The 21,021-nt window shown below is 33.8% G+C and overlaps 3 protein-coding genes across 4 annotated transcripts; 1 reads left to right on the top strand and 2 right to left on the bottom strand.

Annotated features, from left to right (window-relative positions):
• Nucleotides 1-1,512: 1,512 nt before the first annotated feature.
• On the bottom strand, nt 1,513-13,842 carry LOC124537377. Its single transcript, XM_047114205.1, has 7 exons — nt 13,543-13,842; nt 10,803-10,979; nt 8,014-8,213; nt 5,852-6,031; nt 4,474-4,606; nt 2,964-4,160; nt 1,513-2,547 (listed from the first exon to the last, which is right to left on the bottom strand). The coding sequence occupies exons 2-7, from the start codon at nt 10,948-10,950 to the stop codon at nt 2,159-2,161; spliced, it is 2,247 nt and encodes a 748-aa protein (XP_046970161.1). The 5' UTR covers nt 10,951-10,979; nt 13,543-13,842; the 3' UTR covers nt 1,513-2,158.
• Nucleotides 13,843-15,053: 1,211 nt separating this feature from the next.
• Nucleotides 15,054-16,555, top strand: LOC124537660. Of its 2 annotated transcripts, none has more exons than XM_047114567.1 (3): nt 15,054-15,163; nt 16,147-16,256; nt 16,337-16,555. In XM_047114567.1, exons 1-3 carry the CDS (start codon nt 15,101-15,103, stop codon nt 16,488-16,490), a joined length of 327 nt encoding a protein of 108 aa, XP_046970523.1. In that variant the 5' UTR covers nt 15,054-15,100; the 3' UTR covers nt 16,491-16,555. The 2 variants fall into 2 exon arrangements, with proteins under 2 accessions (XP_046970523.1, XP_046970524.1); XM_047114568.1 differs by lacking the exon at nt 15,054-15,163 and adding an exon at nt 15,951-16,067.
• Nucleotides 16,556-17,027: 472 nt separating this feature from the next.
• Nucleotides 17,028-19,909, bottom strand: LOC124537407 (calcium and integrin-binding protein 1-like). The gene is made up of 5 exons (XM_047114242.1): nt 19,743-19,909; nt 19,298-19,400; nt 17,838-17,985; nt 17,495-17,619; nt 17,028-17,190 (listed from the first exon to the last, which is right to left on the bottom strand). Exons 1-5 carry the CDS (start codon nt 19,835-19,837, stop codon nt 17,080-17,082), a joined length of 582 nt encoding a protein of 193 aa, XP_046970198.1. The 5' UTR covers nt 19,838-19,909; the 3' UTR covers nt 17,028-17,079.
• Nucleotides 19,910-21,021: the final 1,112 nt, after the last annotated feature.

The raw sequence follows: 21,021 nt of genomic DNA on the forward strand, positions 1-21,021 counted from the left end.
AAGATTAATTTAACATGAACAATTTCAACTATCATTAAAAAATTTGCGTTATCCTAAATTGAACTCTCTAGACGATACAACTACGATCTGACGTCATAGTAGTTAATTTACATTATATACAACTAGAGGGTGCAATCTGGAACGTGGTTTAATAAATAGATTTCAAACAAAACCAAATTATATTCTCTTTATTATACAAATCTTACCCTGTTAAAGCGAGTTAAAAATAAAAAATAAATTATAATATATTACAACAACAAATAGATTCAACCTGTATCTGGCACTCCGAGTTAATTTTATACACGAAATAGTGAGCAAATGCAATAAATAATAACAATATTACATAAAAAAAAATTGTAACAAATCAATATAAATACATGATTAGACGAACGCGGATGGTCTAGGACGAATTAAATAACGGTAAAAATGCTGAGTCTGACTCTGCCTTTATTATTCTATAATCATAATTACTGTGGTCGAAATGTGTTTAAAACAGTTGAGGAAGACCCCGAATAATACAATGCTATCCTTTAACGACACTAAAAAAGAACATAATTATTAATAAACCTATTCCAATTGAAAGAGTTATTAAACAAAACTTCGATTTACATATTTCTTGCGTTGAACGGACAGATCTTGGTTACTGTACCTTTGTATGTGTCACCGTAAAATTGCCGTAATAACTGATGAAATTGTATGATTTATTTTAAGTTGAATATTCACATTGTAATGTTGTCTTAATTTTTTTCGCGATTATTACACGTTGAAATAAAACTAGTTATAACGGATTTGAATCGCGTATAGTAATTACTACAGACTACCCGTCTACGGACAGTCTACCCGTGACCACGAACGCTGTAAAGTGCTCGAAACGTCGGGATGTCAAAAATAATTACTATACGCGATTCAAATCCGTTATAACTAATTTTATTTCAATATTCACATTATCTAGAAGTGTTTACAAATTTGCATTGATTTTTAAAGATATCGACGAATATCAAATTAAATGTAAATATTTTTTATTTATCATACTCTTTTCATTGGAATAGGTTTTTATAGCCTCGTGGTATAACTACTAAGGACTTGAAAAGGACACTTTTTATAAAGTATCATTGTCGAGCCGAAGCTTTTGGAAATACACATGAAAAAATTATTGCTATGAAATTGAGAAAACATACCCATTAAAGGTTAAAAGAAAAAAATCAGAGCATTTCGAATTGTAAACAAAATCATTTGGAAATTGGCAATTGAATAAAAAGATTGGTCAATGTTTTTTCTTGAAAGAATATCTGTGACGACAAACTATTCTATGTAACGAGATTATTCATCTTTGTACGATGTAATTGCAGTAAATAAAACGTATACATTCATACACGCACTTCTGTACTTGAACATCTTATTATTTGATTTAAGTGATAACATTTTTTTTCCCAAACGATGAAATTGAACTAAATATATCGGAAATAAAAGCATAGATGATTTTTGCAACATCTATCCTAACATTATAAGCAATATTTTGATTGAACGCGCTCATAAAAATAGCACTTCGGTTTGAGAAAGGCAAAAAACATCTGACTACGACTCACATTATAAAAAATTTGTTAGGAATGAATAATTAATGCACGCAAAATATAAAAAAGAAAAAACATACTTTAACAATGTTAAAATGCATTAATATTAGGCATGAATCTAAATATATTTTTAATAATGGTATCAATAACAAAATGATATTTTATCATTTAAAATTTTATAGCATATTCAGGAACAGACGTCAAAAATATATTCGTTATTGCCCATTCACATACAAAATAATGCAATATTTAAAATCTTAATATTATAGTTAAAGAAGTTAATTTAGGCCCTATATTTTAAATTTTGCTTAATTTTTACATAGCCCAAGGCAAGACACGATGACATAAGAAATAATTGTAATCTCAAGCCATTTAGATAGTTTTAAAACAAGCCTCGTCTGCTACGTCCAGATCTGATAAATTAATTAATTTCGACATCGTTTCGTTAAATATCTCCTTATCAATTTAAACAAACATAAATTTTGCGCATTTGTCCAATACTAACTTTATTTCGTCTCTATAATAAAAATCTATCACAATTTCGCGCGTTACTGTCCAATATATCTATCCTTACTTAAGCTTAGAGTTCATATGTACGTCGGGCAATGTTCTAAGCTCGTGCCGCACGCGTCGCACGCCCTCGCGTCCCGCTTATTGACTAGCGTGCACGCGGGACACTCGCGGCCCCCCGAGGTGAGGGGCTCGATCTCGGGGCCCCTTTTCGACTTCCCGCACATTTCACACGCGACCAAAGAGTTCTTGTTTAGATACGTGCACGTCCCGCACTGCCACTTGTCTCTTTTCGTCTCGTTTTGGTTATCTTGCTGTCTCTCTCTCTCGTTGCTCGCTCGGCTCGATGATCGTTCGCGTTCGCCGTTCTGTTGCTTCGGGGGCGAGCGGCGTGTGAAGTCGGGCTCGTCCAGTGAGACGACTAGTTGCGCCTTTAAGTTGTAATTCGATTGCTGGCCGCTGGATGCTGAAAAAAGTAACCACGTTTAAAAAAACTTACATATTAATTATTTTTCTTTTTGGAAAATATAGAAACTGGATGTGATATATTTCTAATTGATATATAATTAAGGAAGATGTGAAGAGAAGTTATGAGGGCCTTCCACATGGGCTGTCATGGTATGGGCATATAATGCGGAGGAATGAGGACCATGTTGTAAGTAAGGTTTTGAGTGGGGATGTGAATGGATATAGAGGTCGAGGACGAGCAAAGAAACGATGAATGGATTGAATGAAATACGATATGCTTAGAAAGAATTTTACTTGTGAGATGACGTCTGACGGAGAAGTATGGAAGGAGGAGACATGCTGCGTCGATCCCAAATAAAATTGGGAGAAAGGCAGGATGATGTTATAATTAAGAAAGAAAAGAAATAATCTTACTTGCGGCACTCTTGGAACTATGTCCTGATTTGTGCACACCATTTTCTGTCGGTTTTGATTTCATCTTGTCAACTTCCGCTGCGACCAGCCTAGTAGGCTTCTTTACTTTTTTAACTTCAGCTGTATTTGGCACCGAACCGTTCACATTATTCTGTTGCTTGATCACATCTTTCCTATCTTTTATCTCCTTCTTAGTCAACAGTTTAACTTTATCGGGAGCTGTTTTTGGAGTAACTAGACCATCAGCTTTTGGATTACCGATGGGTTCTAAGGTTTTCTTGGGTTTTTTCTCTTCGATTTGCTTCTTTGCTAATTGTTTGGCCCTTTTCTGCTCCTGTTCGAGTTTCAACCGCATCAAATTCTCATTGACCTTCGCCGTTCTATACACCTCTTCGTCGTAAGATCTATCGAGGTGTAAGGCTTGAAGGCCATCTTCCAAATCCAGCGTCGTCGGTTGATACTTTGACCTCCGTTCCTCTCGGTCTAACCTGTCAAGCGTTCTCGAATCCCTGTCCAACGATTGTGAGAATCCACTCCTGCTATCCCCGTCCTGATTTTTACTCGACAGATTTCTGAATACATAGTCCCAACTTTCGTATGTACCCATGCCGTCTTCCTTTGCTTTACTTAAAGTTGGTTGTGTGTCTGAACGAGGCAAGCTAGGTAATGAGACGTCACTAAAGCCAGACCTCGATGTACGCTTAGACCCTTCCGCGTACTTGCTCTTTCTATGACTTCTTTCTTCTTGGTGACGATCAAATTTTCCATTTTCGTACACGGATGGTGCTTCTAATTCTATGAGTTGAGCTGTTGGTACTGTAGGATACCTGTATTGCGGTACAGGATAGCCATTCACGGGTACAGTTGTTGCGTGCTTTATAGGTGCATAGACTGGTGTCGGAATCATGTATGGAGCTTGAACTGGATAGTAGTAGGGCACTGCCCCATACGGGGTCATCATCGATACGGGATTACATTGAGGCACTGTGACTGGTATGTCGGGGTTCATATGAGGCATTGGATACATCATATGTGACGGTACCATGCTCGGTAACATGTAGGGATTTATTATAGGTTGAACGGGCTCTTCCACGGGTTCCGAACAGTTGCACTGTGACGTCACTGGATACTGAGATTCACTAGGTCTCCTATGCGCATCTGACACTGTCATGGGTATGTTTGAGTAAATTTCACCATCTGTTGACAAAACAATTCATTGGAATATACAACTACTTGTGATGTACTGATAATAATAATCATTAATTATACGAAATTTAAGTCACAATATTGTTGAATAGTCAAACAAAATGTGACGAAATTATAAAGAAATTAAATGAGATACGTGGTCGGTATAGATTGAAATCCAAAGTGACTAAAACAATTTTTCAGGCTTTTGTTGCCCATCCAACTACTCCTACGTCATGTTTAAGCTTGTGGGCTTGTTTCTAACCACCGAATAGGTGTGTAAAGAACTTAAGCGTAATAATGTAAGCAGTGTGCGGGTACGCACCGTCCGCGTATCCGGCGAGGCGCGCGGCGGCGGCGGCGGGCGCGGCCACGTGCGCGCTGCGCTCGCGCGCCACGTCCGCCCACGACACGCGCGCGCCGCTGCCCCACACGCTCTCCCAGATTTGGGACATAATCTGTGGGAATTTTACATATTTTTACAATAGGCTATTTGACTTGTTTTTAAAATCCATTTTATATTATTTAGTAGAAGTTAAGGAATCCAGAAAAAGTTATGTTTTTTAATTCTAGTACATATTTGCCGAAAAATATCATATCTAAATAGCGCGCAAAAACGCTACTTGGACAATATGGCGCTACAATGGGGTCGGTGACGTCACTTTGCTGTATTTTAATCTATGTCATATATAGTAGAAAAGCAAAGTTTACAAGAAAGTGACTTCATCGCCGGCCCGGCCAATAAGGAGCGTTTTGTGTCACGTGACAAACGTTTGAAAATTTGAATTTTTGAATAAATTAAGTATTATTTTCAACTTTCGTTTGTAAATAACCATTTTTAAACTCATAATATACACTGATCACAATAATCCACAATTTATTTTTCGCACTGTCAAATTGCCTATTGTAATTAAGCTGTGGGCGAGAGTACAACATTAACAAAATTATTATTATTAAATTATAATTATTATAATTCACATTTAACAATGGGGCGTTAGAACAAATTGCTCAAACTGATGTCATCTACCCCATTTTTTAGAAACATATACACGTATAGCATCGGCAAAATTCGTAAAACCGATCACACCCGAATTAATGACGCTATCCCAAATTATCAATATTTATTTCATATGTGAATACGATCTTTAAACAAACTTAATAACTTGTAATATCATATGACCTAATATATTCGTCAATTTGACGCGTCGATTTACATGCACTTGCTTTCTCGGGTTGAACTGACGCGGGAAACAATAGCGACGAATAGCGTCGAATGGCGCGATAGGGAACTATTTCTATTGGTTGTGTAAATCGGCAGTAATCGGCTTTGTTATCATTCCATTGCATTTTCCGATGCTACATCTAATTTGTGTCGTACTATATATAAATTATAATAAAAATGTAAAACACATTAGACTACGTCAGCCAAAGGTTCTTTTTTTTGTGTGTTGTGTATTGCTGTTGGCCCTACTGGCCTTCACAGCGTCACCTGTCTTTCGGGCGAGAACTAATGTCCCCTGCCCTGAGGTTGAGCGCGGGGCTCTATATTAAAACTAAATTAAAACTAAAGTTCGTCCTGAGGATGTCTCCTATGAGATCGCACCTCGGCTCAGAACGAAATCGGAGGGGGAAAGCCAAAGGTTCATTTTCCATCTCTTTATATAGACGTCGTGTAAGTACTTATTTATATACGCAGCGCTCACCTGGCACTCGCAGTGCGCGATGATCGCGTCGCGCGACACGGCGGCGGCCATGTCGGGGCACACGGGCGCGCCCAGCGCCACGCGCCCCGCGCCCGCCGCGCGGTAGCCCAGCGCCGCCAGCATGCTCTCCGCGCCCGACAGGTTCGCCTCCACTTCGTGCTTGTAGAACCCCGAGTACAGCTGCGCGGTATCACAATCGCATTAATACTGGGTGCAAGTATTGTACTAAATACACTTTGTTCATGAATCATAACCTAAAATACCTATAGTCTGAACCCATCTAAGAAGAAATGAATAAACCTTAGGTATACGTATTCCATCCTACAGTTTTTGATTTACATGTACGTAGTACGTACATATAAAAGTCCACTTAACTACACTTGTTCGACACGCATCCAATACACCTACTACGGGATTAAACTCAGTAAAACAACCGTTGCAAGGTGAACCGACTCACTTGAAAGAAAAAGCCCAGTATGTAAACAGGGCGACCCTTATATACTTTCCCGCGAACACAACGCTTGCGCGATTCAGAAATGAGCTGCCGTTGCTTATGCTTACCGCCCATGACATATATGAAGATTCAGTTGACAACTTCACTAGCGCGATTCAGGATGAATCGTGACATGTTTTTGTGACATTCTATTTTATTGCATACATTTTATATTGTTATTCTTATTTTATATTATATAATATTTTAAACTTAAATATTATTTTATTAACATTTACATAAAATGTGAGGCTTTAACAACACTTAACCAACTACACTTTGACTTCCAAACTTCGTTGATTTGTATTTTCTTTTCTCGTAATTTGAGTACACTATTCAGAAATTGGTACTGTGAGCAACATCACTTACTATAAATTCTCAAGCCATTTTAAAGAAAATACATTAGCCATTTTATTTTAAATTATTATTATTAATAAGTATGGGTTTGTTGGATCACTGGAATAACAGGAACACTGGATATCTCATTAAAACCGAAACACAGAAGTAATGTGTTGCTATTAGCATAACGGACCACTAGTTAACAATGTCACCTATAAATCAAACTGTCAAAGCAGCAAACGAGACCTTTAGTGATATTGTTTTGCAGCTATTTATATTTATAAATATTAAAACAATACTATTTAACGGATATATTGCGGCTAATCCTTTGACGAGCTTCACCTATGAAACAAGAACGGCGCATTATCGCTAACGAGTTAAAAGGCTTACTTAAATCTCATAAATGCTAACTTCTAAAGTGAAAATTATAGACTGGCCAGATGCTATCTATATAAGAAGACGTTATTTGAACTTTTCTTATACTAATTACAAAAATACCTTACTTTAGCAGCTACATAAGACATAATCTACTCTGGTTTAACTACTTATATCTTATTCATAATATTATATGTATATATTAAGAAATAATGAGGGCTATTTGCGTCTCCGTCACGGTCCCGTCGCGAGATTCCACCTACTTAACTGATGATCTCTTCTCAAGCTCCAAACATTAATTACTTTGAAACTTTCTTTAAACGAATGCAGATTAAATATAAACGATAGACCATTTTTACTCGGTCTTTGTTCGAGCCTGTCTGAATATCATCTATCCACCTACTCGTCATAAACTCTACCGCCAAGCAGCAATTCTTAGTGCATCTGTGTTTCGGTTTAAAGAGTGACTGAACCAATACTGGTTCAGTCTGTGTTTCGGTTTTAATGAGAGATCCAGTGTTCCAGTTATTCCAGTGTGATCCAACAAACCCATACTAGTCAATAATAATAATCTAAAATAAAATGGCTTACGTATTTTCTTTAAAATGGCTTGAGAATTTATTGTAAGTGATGTTGCTCACAGTACCAATTTCTGAATAGTTATACAACTACAGGCTCAAGAGACATAACGTTTTAGTGCCCAAGATTTATTTCGCAATGTCGATTTCAGGAATGGTTAATATTTCTCACAGCGACAATGTCTATGGGGATGACCACTTAATATGAAATGGCGTACTCGGTCGTGCACCTAAGACTTCGAAAAACATATATAAAAGTCAGCCGCACTTGCACAGCAAATGATATTACTTCAAAAGACCACTAATCTTCATGACCTATCATATTCATCTAACCGTCAACGGTTAATATCTATAAATGAAAATCAAAATAAGATACGTACTCGTATAACTCGATATTCCTTGCGCCAGGGTTGTGCGAGCAAATTTCCTGCATATCTAGCGATAGCGGCCCAGCCGATACCTGCCCGGTAGGCGCTGAAGTCCGGCAGCTCGTTAATCGTGCGCTGGAATACCTTCCCCGTCTCCGCTAAACCAAACTTGCACTCGTGGGGCACTAACGTTAAGTATTCGAGGATATATCCTGAAATAAAACATCAACATCATCAACAGCCTGTAAATTCCCACTGCTAAAGGCAGGCTAAAAGGGCTAGTGGCCTCCTCTCCCTTTGAGGAGAAGGTTTGGAACATATTTCACCACGCTGTTCCAATTTAAAATTTGTCACATGCAGGTTTCTTCACGATGTTTCACCGCTGAGCACGAGATGAATTATAAAGACAAATTAAGTACATGAATCAGCAGTGCTTGCCTGGGTTTAAACCCGCAATCATCGATTAATACCACTGGGCCATCTCGACTCTCTCAAAACATAATTAATAGTTTTCAACCGACTTCAGAAAGGAGGAGGCTATTAAAAAATAAGGAACCATATTACCAAACATTATCTTTAGATAGAATAAACAAAGTCGCTTTCCGCTGTCTGTCCCTATGTATGCTTAGATCTTTAAAATAACGCAATGGATTTTGATGCGTTTTTTCTTATAGACAGAGTAATTCGAGAGGAAGGTATTGTATATAATACATGGACAATATAGTAAAGAAACACTGATAATTTTAAAAGATTCTAAAGTGATGTCGTAAATAAACAAATTCTGTAGTATATTTAGTATCAGCTTTGCATCTGTGCGAAGCCGGGGCGGGTCACTAGTATGTAATAAGTTTCCAGTTCAGCTTCGATCGCATGTAGAGAAGGTGTCAGGTATTTGGCAATAATCTGTGTCCTATCTCTACTGCTAATAAGTTTAGTTGAGTAGTTAAGACATGTTAAGACAAAACGTTACAAATATATCAACCCATTTTCACATTTATAAATAGTTAGGGTACGTTTTTTTTGTATTAGTTTTTCATGTAATTAAGTGTGTACTGTTACGATCACATTTCTAGAGCATAACTTCTTAGTTATGGCAGCTTGCCAGTATATGGAAAAAGCTTTAATGAAGGTAAAGAAATTAAAACATTTTAATGTCCCATTTTTTGTTTAAGGCCTCCTCTCCATTTTACGTCAAGATTTGTAGTTATAGTGGTAGAATATCTCGCTGAAAATTAATACCTTTACAAAACTATAACTTCACCGCTGAGCAAGTGACAAAATAGAAATAAGAAATACATTATAAAATACTAATAGCGCGTTTACACTTGATTCGGATTTAATAAGAATAGGCTATTTGACTGGTTTTTAAAATACATTTTATATTATTTAGTAGAAGTTAAGGAACCCAGTAAAAGTTGTGTTTTTTTATTTCTAGGACATATTTGCCGAAATATATCATATTAAAAATTCCATATTTAAATAGCGCGCAAAAACGCTACTTGGACAATATGGCGCTGCAATGGAGTCGGTGACGTCACTTTCCTGTATTTTAATCTGTGGTACATATAGTAGAAAAGTTCATCATAAGCACGGCCAGTCAGGAGCGTTTTGTGTCACGTGACAAACGTTTGAATAAATGCATTTTTATTTATGGATTTTTGAATAAATTAAGTATTATTTTCAACTTTCGTTAGTAAATTTAAGCCATTTTTAAACTCATAATATATACTGATTACAATAATTCACAATTTATTTTTCGCATTGTCAAATAGCGTATTGTAATTGCTTCCTTGATCGCATAACATACTTGGAGCACTTTAAATCACCATCATCACCTATTTATCGACATCGTCCCAACGCTATATGACAGTTACATACACGCGTACAAAAGATTTGTATAGAGATACACATATATGATAATTCAGCGCTTCTTGTTCTGATTCGAAACTGCATTATTCAATTAAGAGACACGCGTTCTAACCGGTGAGCCATCTCGGCGTTGTTAATTAACAATTATGAATGCGAAAGTTTCTTTATATGGATATATTCTGTTAGTCATTCTCAATAATAAGACGAACTCTAATGAGCGTAGAATACGATTACATTCGTATACCAAACGAATAAGACATATTTTATGAAGTTGAACACCTTTAGGCGCGTTATGAAATAAAATATGAATTAAATCATTAAAAAAGGTCTTTAATTGCGCTTGGAAAGTTAGTAGTCCATTAACCTCAAGTATTCTTTAAAATGTATTAATATATTTGTTAATTATTAATTATAAAACGTTACAAAAACATTTAAAGGTAGAAATAAGAATACAGATATATACAACACGGTATATACAGAATAAAATTATAATCCACATTACATTTAAGCATTTAAGGTATTAGGTTATATGCCCTTTATCATTTTCTGTGTCCCTGACGACGTATATATGCAAATTTTCACTGATATCGATTGAAAAAGTTGAGGCGAAAAAGAGCAACTATGAAACAAACTGACTTTAGTATATTTACTAGATGTGCCTGCGACCTTGTACGCGTTTGAATTTAACAATATTATTGTAGCCTAAGTTACTCCTTATTATATCAGTTATCTGCCAGTGAAAGTGTTTTCAAAATCGGTCCAGCCGTTCCAGAGATTAGCCAGAACAAACAGACAGACAGAAAAAAATGTAAAAAATGTTATTTTGGTATATGTACATACATATGCATTGAGTTCAAAAAGGGCTATTTTAATATTACAAACAGACACTCCAATTTTATTATATTTATAGATACTATTAGCTAATAAGTTACCTTCTAGCTTCTTCTTCTGTTGTAGTTTCTCAGGGCTATCATCGATCTCTAGATAACTGTAGTGCGCGTCCTCAATGCGTCGCCACAAGGCCGGTAGACGCTCCCTTAACACCGAGTCCCCCATGCCCACGCACGAAGTCATAACCATCACAATATCGTAATGTTACCGAGTGAAAACTGAAAATAAATTCCATAAATCCAATTATTATTTATTTACAACCAAGAAACTATTTGTATAACTACATATAACGAAAAAGTAACGAGGACGTTCGTTAAATATACTTTATTAAACAATCATAATTGTGTATTTCAGATAAGTTCATTGTACAGCATTAGTTGATTTTTATTTACTTTACGATTTGTTTGGATTTGTTAATGTTGATTACAAGATATTCAAGTAACAAGATGGACATTTGAGGTAGCAAGCGTAAATGGGCAAATGACCTCCTTTCCAGAGGAAGTAAAGATTTGGCCGTCGATGTCGAGTTGATGGCCGTCGATGTCAATTCATGCGAATTGTACAAGTTCCTCACGACGTTTTCTTTCACCTCTGAATACAAATGAATATCGAATAAGGTCAGTGGTTCATGTACGGATTTAACATTAGTAATATCCTTCTGAAATCCACGCGTTCCTTCCACTGGGCCACCTCAGCTTCGATACGCATGACGATAAAAACACTGGACAGATTTGAATGTAATCCGCATCAACGATAAGGTAGATAAACATGATAAATGTTTTTCTAATGGATCAAAAAGTTACGTGAACCAAGGTCAGAATCGACCTACAATAATACAATTTATCGAAAAATATTAAACAACAATAATTTGATATCAGTATATTTCATTGTGATTATTATTAAGAGTTCTTGAATCCACACCTCTCGAAATCGTAACTGCACTATAATTGCAACTGAACAATGTTTTAAAAGCTTCGCAATCTGTTGTACATATTATATCAAATTATATTTTTAAGAGCACTTACGAAATGTCACTTCCTATTCGAAAAATACTCAGTTTTTTTTGTGAAATTTATAAAAATACATGTGGATGTATACAGTTGATTAAAAATAATCTGTCGAGAAATTGATGTAAACTAAATCCAACATTTAATGCTCATAATATAATCTTTGAAATTTTAAAATGGATTCACTACAAAATTATTATAGTATTAAATTCAATTCATTTATATATACAAAAATACAATAAATTTTGATAACTATTGAATAAATCATTACCAATTTTGAATTGATTATTTATTAAATCACAAATCAAAGGTTAATTAGATGTCCAGAATCAAAACAGACTGACAACAAACAATACATCCATAGAAGCAAAACCATGACAACGCAGGCCATTATCAAACTGTCTGCTGTGTTGTATATAAATGAGGTGTGGTTGTTATCAAAGCTATCACTCAATGAATCACGGAGGAGTACAATGCACTTTTACATGATTCATCGCAATCAATTTAAAGGTTCAATCAATATAAAATTGTTATCTTTGATTTTCTTTTTTTTGTAATAATTCTTTCATTGTAGCTTCTACAATGAAAGAGACAATGGTAGAGAATTATTTGGCATTAAGATTTTCTTCTTTGGTGTATATATATTTTACACATTGTTCAATTAATTATTAATCAATAAATAAATTACTATGTTCTGTTTTATCTGTATTTAATCCATTAAAAAGTTCATTCATCAGTCTTATTTATAAAATTAGTTATAATTATGTCAAACATAAGTTGTTGTGTCACCCTAAATAATAAATACATAAGTACAAAAGAATGAATGTTTATCTTTAAGTTTTTTATTTATAAGTGTCACTATCATCATTTACTTATTATTATTTCTTCATTCACCAATCAACACGCAAAAATTGAATTAGTATTTCGGTTATGACCTTCTTTCTATTCCCTGTCTATTTTTATTCTTTTCTTACCTTATTGTCATTGTAGTTGTCTTATCTATACATAGTATCATCTTTATTTATATTATTTATATTTATATTATAATTCTTTATTTATATTATAATTCAATATATAAATCAGCAAAGGTAATGTATGTTCGAATGTACCAGTTTTGAATCTCAATTTAATAAATAATATAAAGTTTACTAACTCTAAGCCTTTAAGAAATTACAGTATTACCCAGTGATTATATAGATTTAAAGATAATCATATAAAATTAGAATTGTTCTTTACTTTTATTTTATTTTTAAAAAGGGAAAACTGTGTTTAAATAAATAAAGACTTATTTTAATCCTCTTTTTACAAAAATTCAAGTATATTACTATTGACTTCAATAGGGCTGTTTATAATAAGAATTTAAACAAAGCACATTTTATATAATTCATAGTAAATATAGTATACCAGTTAATAGTTAATTGCTATCAGTAATATATTAGTACTTTATCACAGTATTTACATTATATCTAAATAATACTTAATGTTCTTATAATGTAAGCTACAATTAATCAATTTACAAGTTACATTGTTAATAATAAGCATATATGTTGGTCAAACGCAATTATTTATGTATAGTTTTGTATATTTCTTTCGCGTAGTAAAAAGTAAATAAGGAAACATGCGCATTTGAGTTCGTGTAATTAAAAATAATAGTGAAGTTACACATGTGGTACGAACAGTGGAATAAATATCGAATACCTAGCAGGAAGTGGACTAGAACGATTAGTTTTAATGCTAATTACGCTTAAATGATAATTAAACCCGTATTACTCACCTTGTAGGAAGACATTCTTTGCTAGACGTCAAAATATATTTCAATGCACCGAATCAGCGAATGTAGAGCGGACAAAAATAGTACACCAAAAATAACAAAGAGGGTTTGATCTATATTCCAAATATAATCCAAATATCGTCATAAAATTATTCTTGTATTTCTAATTTGAACTAAGATACACATTACAAGATAGTCGCGGAATTTAATACCGATAAGAAAAAATGGTAAAACAAAATTGAGAGAATTTTGTTTTGACGTTTCTCTGTGTTAGACAGACGTAAAACGACAGCAAATAGCAAATAGTTCAAGACAGTTGCCAGCTACAAGATAACTTTACCCCTAAAAATACTATTACATACTTTTAAGACACTTTACGGACCTTTAAAATATTAAATTTCTGAAAGAAACTCGAAAAGGCTACTAAATAATTTATGCTAAATGTAATCGTGAAAATAGTGCAATATCAAATGAATACAACTTGTAATATTTGATTTACATAATCCATTATTGAAAAACCTTTATAATCGCCGACATTTAAACGCCAATTTTTTCGCGAATCAACATAATGAATATTATTTTGAATCCCTCACAATCAGACATATTGATTGGTCTCCGACTGGGAACACCGCTGTGTTCTGAGCACAGGTGCCCGTGTGGAAAGGAGCTAGACTCTTTCAGTTTACATGGTCTCTTTTGCCCAAGGAGTTCTTTTCCGCCACGGTTCTCTTAATGACATAATAAACAGGGCTCTTGCCACCATCGACGTTCCTGCTCTTACTGAGCCTCTTGGAATTAGTCGTGATGATGGTAAGAGACCTGATGGATTAACATTGGTTTCCTGGGCACGAGGTCGGGCCCTTGTGTGGGACGCTACATGTGTTGACACGTTGGCCCCATCTCATATCCGAGAAACAATGTTAAGAGCCGGTGCCGCTGCGGAAAAAGCTGAAGCAAAAAAAAGAACTAAATATTCGTGTATTATATCTAATTATTTTTTTGTTCCATTTGCTGTCGAAACGCTTGGCCCTTGGAGTAGTGGTGCAGAAAACTTCATCAAAAGTATAATACCTCGCCTCATTGCCTCCACTGGTAACAGGGGGGCTGGTTCGTTTTGTTGCCCAGAGGGTCGGAATTGCGATTCAACGGGGAAATGCTGCTAGCGTTCTTGCCACCATTCCACGCGGTCAAGATTTATACAGCAACTAGTTTTAGTTCATATTTGTATATATATTTAAGCATTTAATGTTTTTAATTATTATGTTAATAAATGTTTCCTCACAAGTGAGTTTTCATTGTTAGTGTATAATGTTCAATATTTTGTTAATTTTGTTAAGAAATATTTTCCCAAAATCTTTATAGTTTTCCATTAGTTTACTGTCAAATCTCCAAATTTGTAATTAAAAAACATTAATTATACATTTAGTTTTTCTATTTATAATTACATTACATTTTAAAAATAAAAAGCACATTGCTGTCTATTTTATTGAATTTTGACACTTATAGTATGTCGCCTTAAATTTATACATGAAAAATATATTGGAATTTTGAAAATAGAAAAATGGTTAAATACAATTTATTTAAAGATATATTACGACAAGAAGAAATAGACAAATTTTTCGATGTAAGTATCGTGTGATTGACGCAATGTGTTTACTATTGCTGTACTTGAATAATTAAATACATGTTATGTGGGGAATTTTTCATGACTGACATGACTGGATTTGATTAGGACGGGCTGCTCCGGTCCTAATCACAATAAGCCTATGTGTGCAAACCGTATTCTAACGATCTCCTCTACATCCTTCCTACAAAATATTATTAAGAGACCTAGTGTGCCTCACCGATAATTGAATCATTATCGACGAGACGCCCCCCCATTAGGTAACGGACTGGACTGGACTGGACTATTTACACCTTCTGCGCCGTGGATTAAATAAAATAAAATATGCTGTTGAAGGGCTGTCTTAAATATGGCCATTAGTTATATACTAAATTGTATTCAAAATATGTATTATTATCACTATACATATATGTATATTATATTGTCTTGTTTTAATTATTCATTACACCATTATAGCGATTTTATTTATTATTACCAAGAGCTAAACATAGCAATTATTGCATACTGTTAAATTTATGTGTAATTAATCAAATGCAACAAACAAGCATTACTCACTCACATTAACTAGCACGAGTGAAGGACGCTTATAGTTAAAACATTGCTTAAAATACGCTTAAACATCTAAAACAAATTAATTAGATTATATTTGTTAAGTTTATATTGTTAAAAATTAAGTAATTTAACGTTGTGGACAACAGTGATAGATTTATAAAGCCAAGTGATGATTTGTAAAAAATATAAGACATATTCGATGCAATATGGCAACATTACATAACGTCAACATAAAGTTATAACAATTAGCAGTTTGCAGCGCCAAATACAAAATTCACAGTTTTTACTCCAATAGATGGATATTTATTTTGTAGACAATGCTAGACAACATGAGATCGAAACATTTTATGAAGTATGTGGTACATTATTTTTAATATGTAACTTTATAAAACTGTCACGGTTTATTCATTAATAATTGCATCGATTTTTAGGCTTGTCAACGACACAGGGACTACTATAGAGGCTATCCAAAAGCGCATCATCCCTTGATGTACTTTAAAGATCCGGAATACATGTGGCAATGTCCGCCAGAGATGTCACCGTAATATGAAAAATATAATTATTTATCTTTATTATTTGATTTATATAATGCTTATTTACTTCGTCTTTTTTTAATTCCAGAACATATTTGTCGTTCCCGATGTACCATGTGAAGTATAAGCAACCAGTTGTGCTGCCAGGTAACACTGGTAGGACTAGTGGTTTCCCCGCGCTACCCAGCCGTACACTCGCCGGGCGCTTTAACAAAGCAGCCTGTAAAGCCTTTATTAGATGATCTGTGTAAATTTTTCAACGATATTTTGTACAATACCTATTTCGTAATAAAATTACGCATTTAATGTAAATTGTTTTATTTAATTCATAAATATATCAGTAAACACAGCGTTATTATCATCATCATCCTCCTGTCCTTATCCCAATTTTATTTGGGGTCGGCGCAGCATGTCTTCTTCCATACTTCTCTGTCGGACATCATCCCTCCCACAAGTAACATTCTTTCTAACCATATCGTCTTTTGCATAATCTATCCATCATTTCTTTGGTCGCCCTCTACCTCTAGGTCCATCTACATCCATGCTCAAAATCTTCCTCACAACATGGTCCTCATTCCTCCGCATAATATGTCGTTACCATGATAGTCGGTTTCTTTATATTATAATAAAACAAACATTAATAATATACCTAGTAAGGTATTTATTTATTATTCGTGATAAAAATTTAGCATTCTGATTAAAAGAAAGAATCCGTTTCATGAAGATTATTCATGTCAATGCTTCATATCTCATAGGCAACTTATTATATTAAGAGAAACAAGTATTTTTTTTTATTTAATTTGTTTTCGATACGTTACTATTTTGGATAAATTACAATCTGAAATAAAATGATGATGAAAATTCCGGTAGTCTTAAGAGAATTAGCTTGAATTCGTTGAAACCGATACTTCCGCTTCTATCCAGATTAATTTCTTCTAATATCTGAAAACGAAATGTGATTGATTACACAAATCCAATGACTTTATTGTTTGAAGGTGACTATGAAGTTAACCTTCCGAGATGATTATTAAATAATGTGTAGGTAGACGAAAATTATAAAGAGGCCTCGCGGAGGTTTAGACACGTGCCGTTACTTGAGAGAAGAGTTACACTTCTATAACGTGCATTTTTTTAGGCCTGGAAAGTACCTCCAGTAAAAGTAAAGGTAAAAGCATCCATACCAATGTTTTAATATAATAATAAATTCGTATATACTATACTTATTTAAAAAAACACACTATCTTACCACTTTAGCAATTTTTAATTTAGACTCTTGGTCTAGATAGTTTGCACGGTTGTAAGGATCCCATGTCAAACGGTCCAAAATACTGCATATGTCTTGTGCTGATATTTGATTGTCTTCATTAATATCTGCAATCGTAATCGGATCATTAAATACTTAATTGATATTAAGAAGATAATTAATAAAAGAAGCGTAGTACGGAACGAGGACGATGAGATTTTAACACATATCCATCAAACCACCTGTGTACTTATATTTAATACACAGGTTGAATTTAAGAAAGCTCCTTTAACCATTTGAGTGAATGTTAATTTGAAAATTATTATATCCAAAAGCACATTCTTACCAAATACTTTAAAAGCCCAAGCAGCTTTGACTTCTGCCGGACAATCGGAACTCATAGCAGAGCACAGATCGAGTAAGTCCTCAAACGAGAAGCAGTCGTCATTCTCAGAAGAAAACACTCGAAACAGACGATCTTGAAACGGATTATTCTGTAACAAACGCGATTCATTTTCATAAGGTTTTGCAAAGAGAAGATTTCAAGCGCTATACCTACGACATATTTGTAGTGTCTTACGCGTTTGTTTATGCTATTTATTCATATCACATTTTTTTAAACTACTTTATAAATATAGACATTTATTTAAAACGAAATTAGAAAAATGTAAACTTATTAACATTTACTTATATGTATATCAATGAAAAGTATTTCAAATTCGTAAATAATACGCTTAGGTAAAAACAAAGATATAACTTATATTAATAAAGTTTGCTTAAAGCTGGTTTATTTCTAAAAAACACAACGTGGATCGCAAAATTTTTCGATGTCAAGTCAATACTTGTCTAATAGAGCGGGAGATGATAATGACAAAATATTTGGTCATTTGTACCAGTAGGGCGGTTCTTCAGGGGTCTAATCACGTAAAGGCAAAAAGGAAAATGATGGTCGTAGCGCTCGCACCGGCGGCAAGTATGGCGGCAAGTATGGCATTACGCTACCGCCTACTTCGTTATTTTTCGACTATCTGAAAATACAAGCATTTTTGTGGAACAAATCGTTCGACACTTGTTATTTTTCCGACGCGTTCGATTAACGCCCACGCGAGTGGGCCGCCGGTGCGAGCGCTACGACCATCATTTTCCTTTTTGCCTTTACGTGATTAGACCCCTGAAGAACCGCCCTACTGGTACAAAGGACCAAATATTTTGTCATTATCATCTCCCGGTCTATAATCAACATTTAGACATTTCATTGTATTTAGAATATAAGGTTAACAAGAGGTCCAAGACAGATTTCTACGAAAGAATATTATTTGTAGTATATGGTAGAACGGAGATATCTACGTGGAACTGATATTGACATACAACTGAGACGGTCGCTGCACTTTATTATCTTATTTTCTATTTTATGTAGAAAACAAAAACCAAGGTTTTACATACAAGAAAGCTGTCTGTGGGAGATAACATAAACGTGAAAGAAAAGGTGTGGAGTGATGGCATGCTAAGCATTAATATAGGTACAGTCGGGGTAAGAAAAGGTTCGTCACTTTAAGATCTATTTTGGTGTGCTCAGTATGAGCGATAAATAATCCGCTTTACCGATCAAGAATGACATATTGCGTCGCAATGATTTTATGTTTAGATTCAAAAAGTACTAGGAGTTTAAGACTTGATAAAGGAAAAAAATTGAAAACTGATGAAGGTTTTCTTACTCTGACTGTACATAATATGTAATTTAAGTTTAAAAGCAATTTGGTATAATTTTCTTAGAACAAAATTTACGTAGGTACAAATAAGTCTCACCTTTAAAACACCGAACTTATTAATAATGTCCTCCTTTTTAATTCTGTGGGAGAAATTCGCAGCTATTTTCTCTGGATCGATAGAATAGAACTTTTTCATTAAACTGAAATATTAATTATAAATAATAACTTACTTTTAATAATAACATCTGATCATCTAAAACATATTTCTGTAAAATATAGAAAACATTGCGAAATGCAATTTCTTAATATTTTTTTGATGTAACGGAAGTACTTAGTTCTATACGTAAGTGAGTTTCTTGAGTTGCGTCAATATATATCATTAAAACCACAATAATATACCATATACCTAATGCAGGAGTTATGTATCTAAGATAATGTAATATTATTGGCTACTAGACAATATATGTTTTCAAAAACATTTATGCTAGTAATGATCTGCGAACTACCACTTTTTCAACTGTTGTCGAACGAAATGTACTCACTGTAAAATTTCTCCTTTGGTCAGGTAGGTCAAAGATGCATAGTCCTCTAAAAGATCTTCAGTTAGACCAGCGTATTTTGTTTCACATAAACCCATTTTATAGAAACCCTATTAGTATTGATCACAACAGCAAACAAATTAACGGCTATTAGTCCATATCTTATCGTGATTACTTTGATAAGAAATTTCCAATGAAATATTTTATGTAGAATTCCTAATGTGTTTATATATAAAGTGACGTTTTATTTACTGTAAATATTTATTAAACTTAGATTAGAAAAAAAAATACTTAACAAATATGTATATCAAACAGATAAAAAAAATATGTGATTTTAGACAAAGATTGTGTGCCTAAACCCAAGCCTTCACTATTCTTCTTATGAGCTTAATGTTTCAATAATTATTTTTGTAATCGGGTGAAAATAAAATTCGCGAAGAAAACTACTTGTATTGGATGAAATTCTGCCAAATAATTCATACCCACTTAAAAAACAAATGATGTTTAGCAAACAACGGGAAGCATTTTTTAAAATATTGAGATTGTACAAGATACTGTTCTAAAAAGCTTCGTAAGTGATACAAGTAACTATTTAACACAAGAAGAAAATAAAACATAAGAAATTTCAGAGAAAATAATTTATTTCTTACAATTAGACCTGAGATCAAACTCAGAAACAGTAACATTTACAAAGTTACTTAGTCGAGTCCATACTTAATAATTTCTACTTTTCAGTTCGCACAACACTATCTATATATTATAATTTATAATGTACTTAGACTTATAAAAAACAAATCGTTTATATTAACTAAAGTGTTTATACAGCCAGCGTATAAGGAGGAAAATATATACTAAACAAATATTTCTAATAGGTGCATGAAGAGAAAATTAAATAGTTTAAAACCCATACAGATGACAGTTTACACAAAACCCACTCAGTATTATAAGTATTGTTCAATAAAATTGGTTTTAGTTTTAATATAAAAAACATTAACGCACATATGTTGCTATACCTACAAATACATATAGAGATAGATCACCTCGATTATTAAATTGTATGAAAGCTGAGCGTGCGTTATATTTGTACAAGTAACGCCACGAACGTGATTTTATTTTGGTTAAGCACAATTACGTCAAAAGTCTGTTCTTTTTTTAAATATTTTATCTTTACTAAGTATAAGAATATTAATTAACGACGGTCTTAAATTATTCAGCCAACGTTTTAAGAACTTTTCAGTTCAATATGGCGTTATGGAGTTCGTAATAATATTGCACAAAATTA

The sequence above is a fragment of the Vanessa cardui genome, chromosome 18 (assembly GCF_905220365.1).
Source record: "Vanessa cardui chromosome 18, ilVanCard2.1, whole genome shotgun sequence".
NCBI lineage: Eukaryota > Metazoa > Arthropoda > Insecta > Lepidoptera > Nymphalidae > Vanessa > Vanessa cardui.

What these genes read in the sequence shown, in the direction of transcription:
- LOC124537660 (XM_047114567.1), top strand. Translation starts at nt 15,101, where the DNA reads ATGGTTAAATACAATTTATTTAAAGATATATTACGACAAGAAGAAATA. An exon ending in AAATAGACAAATTTTTCGAT is followed by an intron (nt 15,164 to 16,146) that starts GTAAGTATCGTG and finishes ATCGATTTTTAG; the next exon opens with GCTTGTCAACGACACAGGGA. An exon ending in TGTCCGCCAGAGATGTCACC is followed by an intron (nt 16,257 to 16,336) that starts GTAATATGAAAA and finishes TTTTAATTCCAG; the next exon opens with AACATATTTGTCGTTCCCGA.
- LOC124537377 (XM_047114205.1), bottom strand. Translation starts at nt 10,950, where the DNA reads ATGGTTATGACTTCGTGCGTGGGCATGGGGGACTCGGTGTTAAGGGAG. An exon ending in AGGAATATCGAGTTATACGA is followed by an intron (nt 6,032 to 8,013) that starts GTACGTATCTTA and finishes GATACCGCGCAG; the next exon opens with CTGTACTCGGGGTTCTACAA. An exon ending in CCTCGCCGGATACGCGGACG is followed by an intron (nt 4,161 to 4,473) that starts GTGCGTACCCGC and finishes TTTTGTCAACAG; the next exon opens with ATGGTGAAATTTACTCAAAC.
- LOC124537407 (XM_047114242.1), bottom strand. Translation starts at nt 19,837, where the DNA reads ATGGGTTTATGTGAAACAAAATACGCTGGTCTAACTGAAGATCTTTTA. An exon ending in ACCAAAGGAGAAATTTTACA is followed by an intron (nt 19,401 to 19,742) that starts GTGAGTACATTT and finishes TTAATATTTCAG; the next exon opens with TTTAATGAAAAAGTTCTATT. An exon ending in ATAAGTTCGGTGTTTTAAAG is followed by an intron (nt 17,986 to 19,297) that starts GTGAGACTTATT and finishes CGTTTGTTACAG; the next exon opens with AATAATCCGTTTCAAGATCG.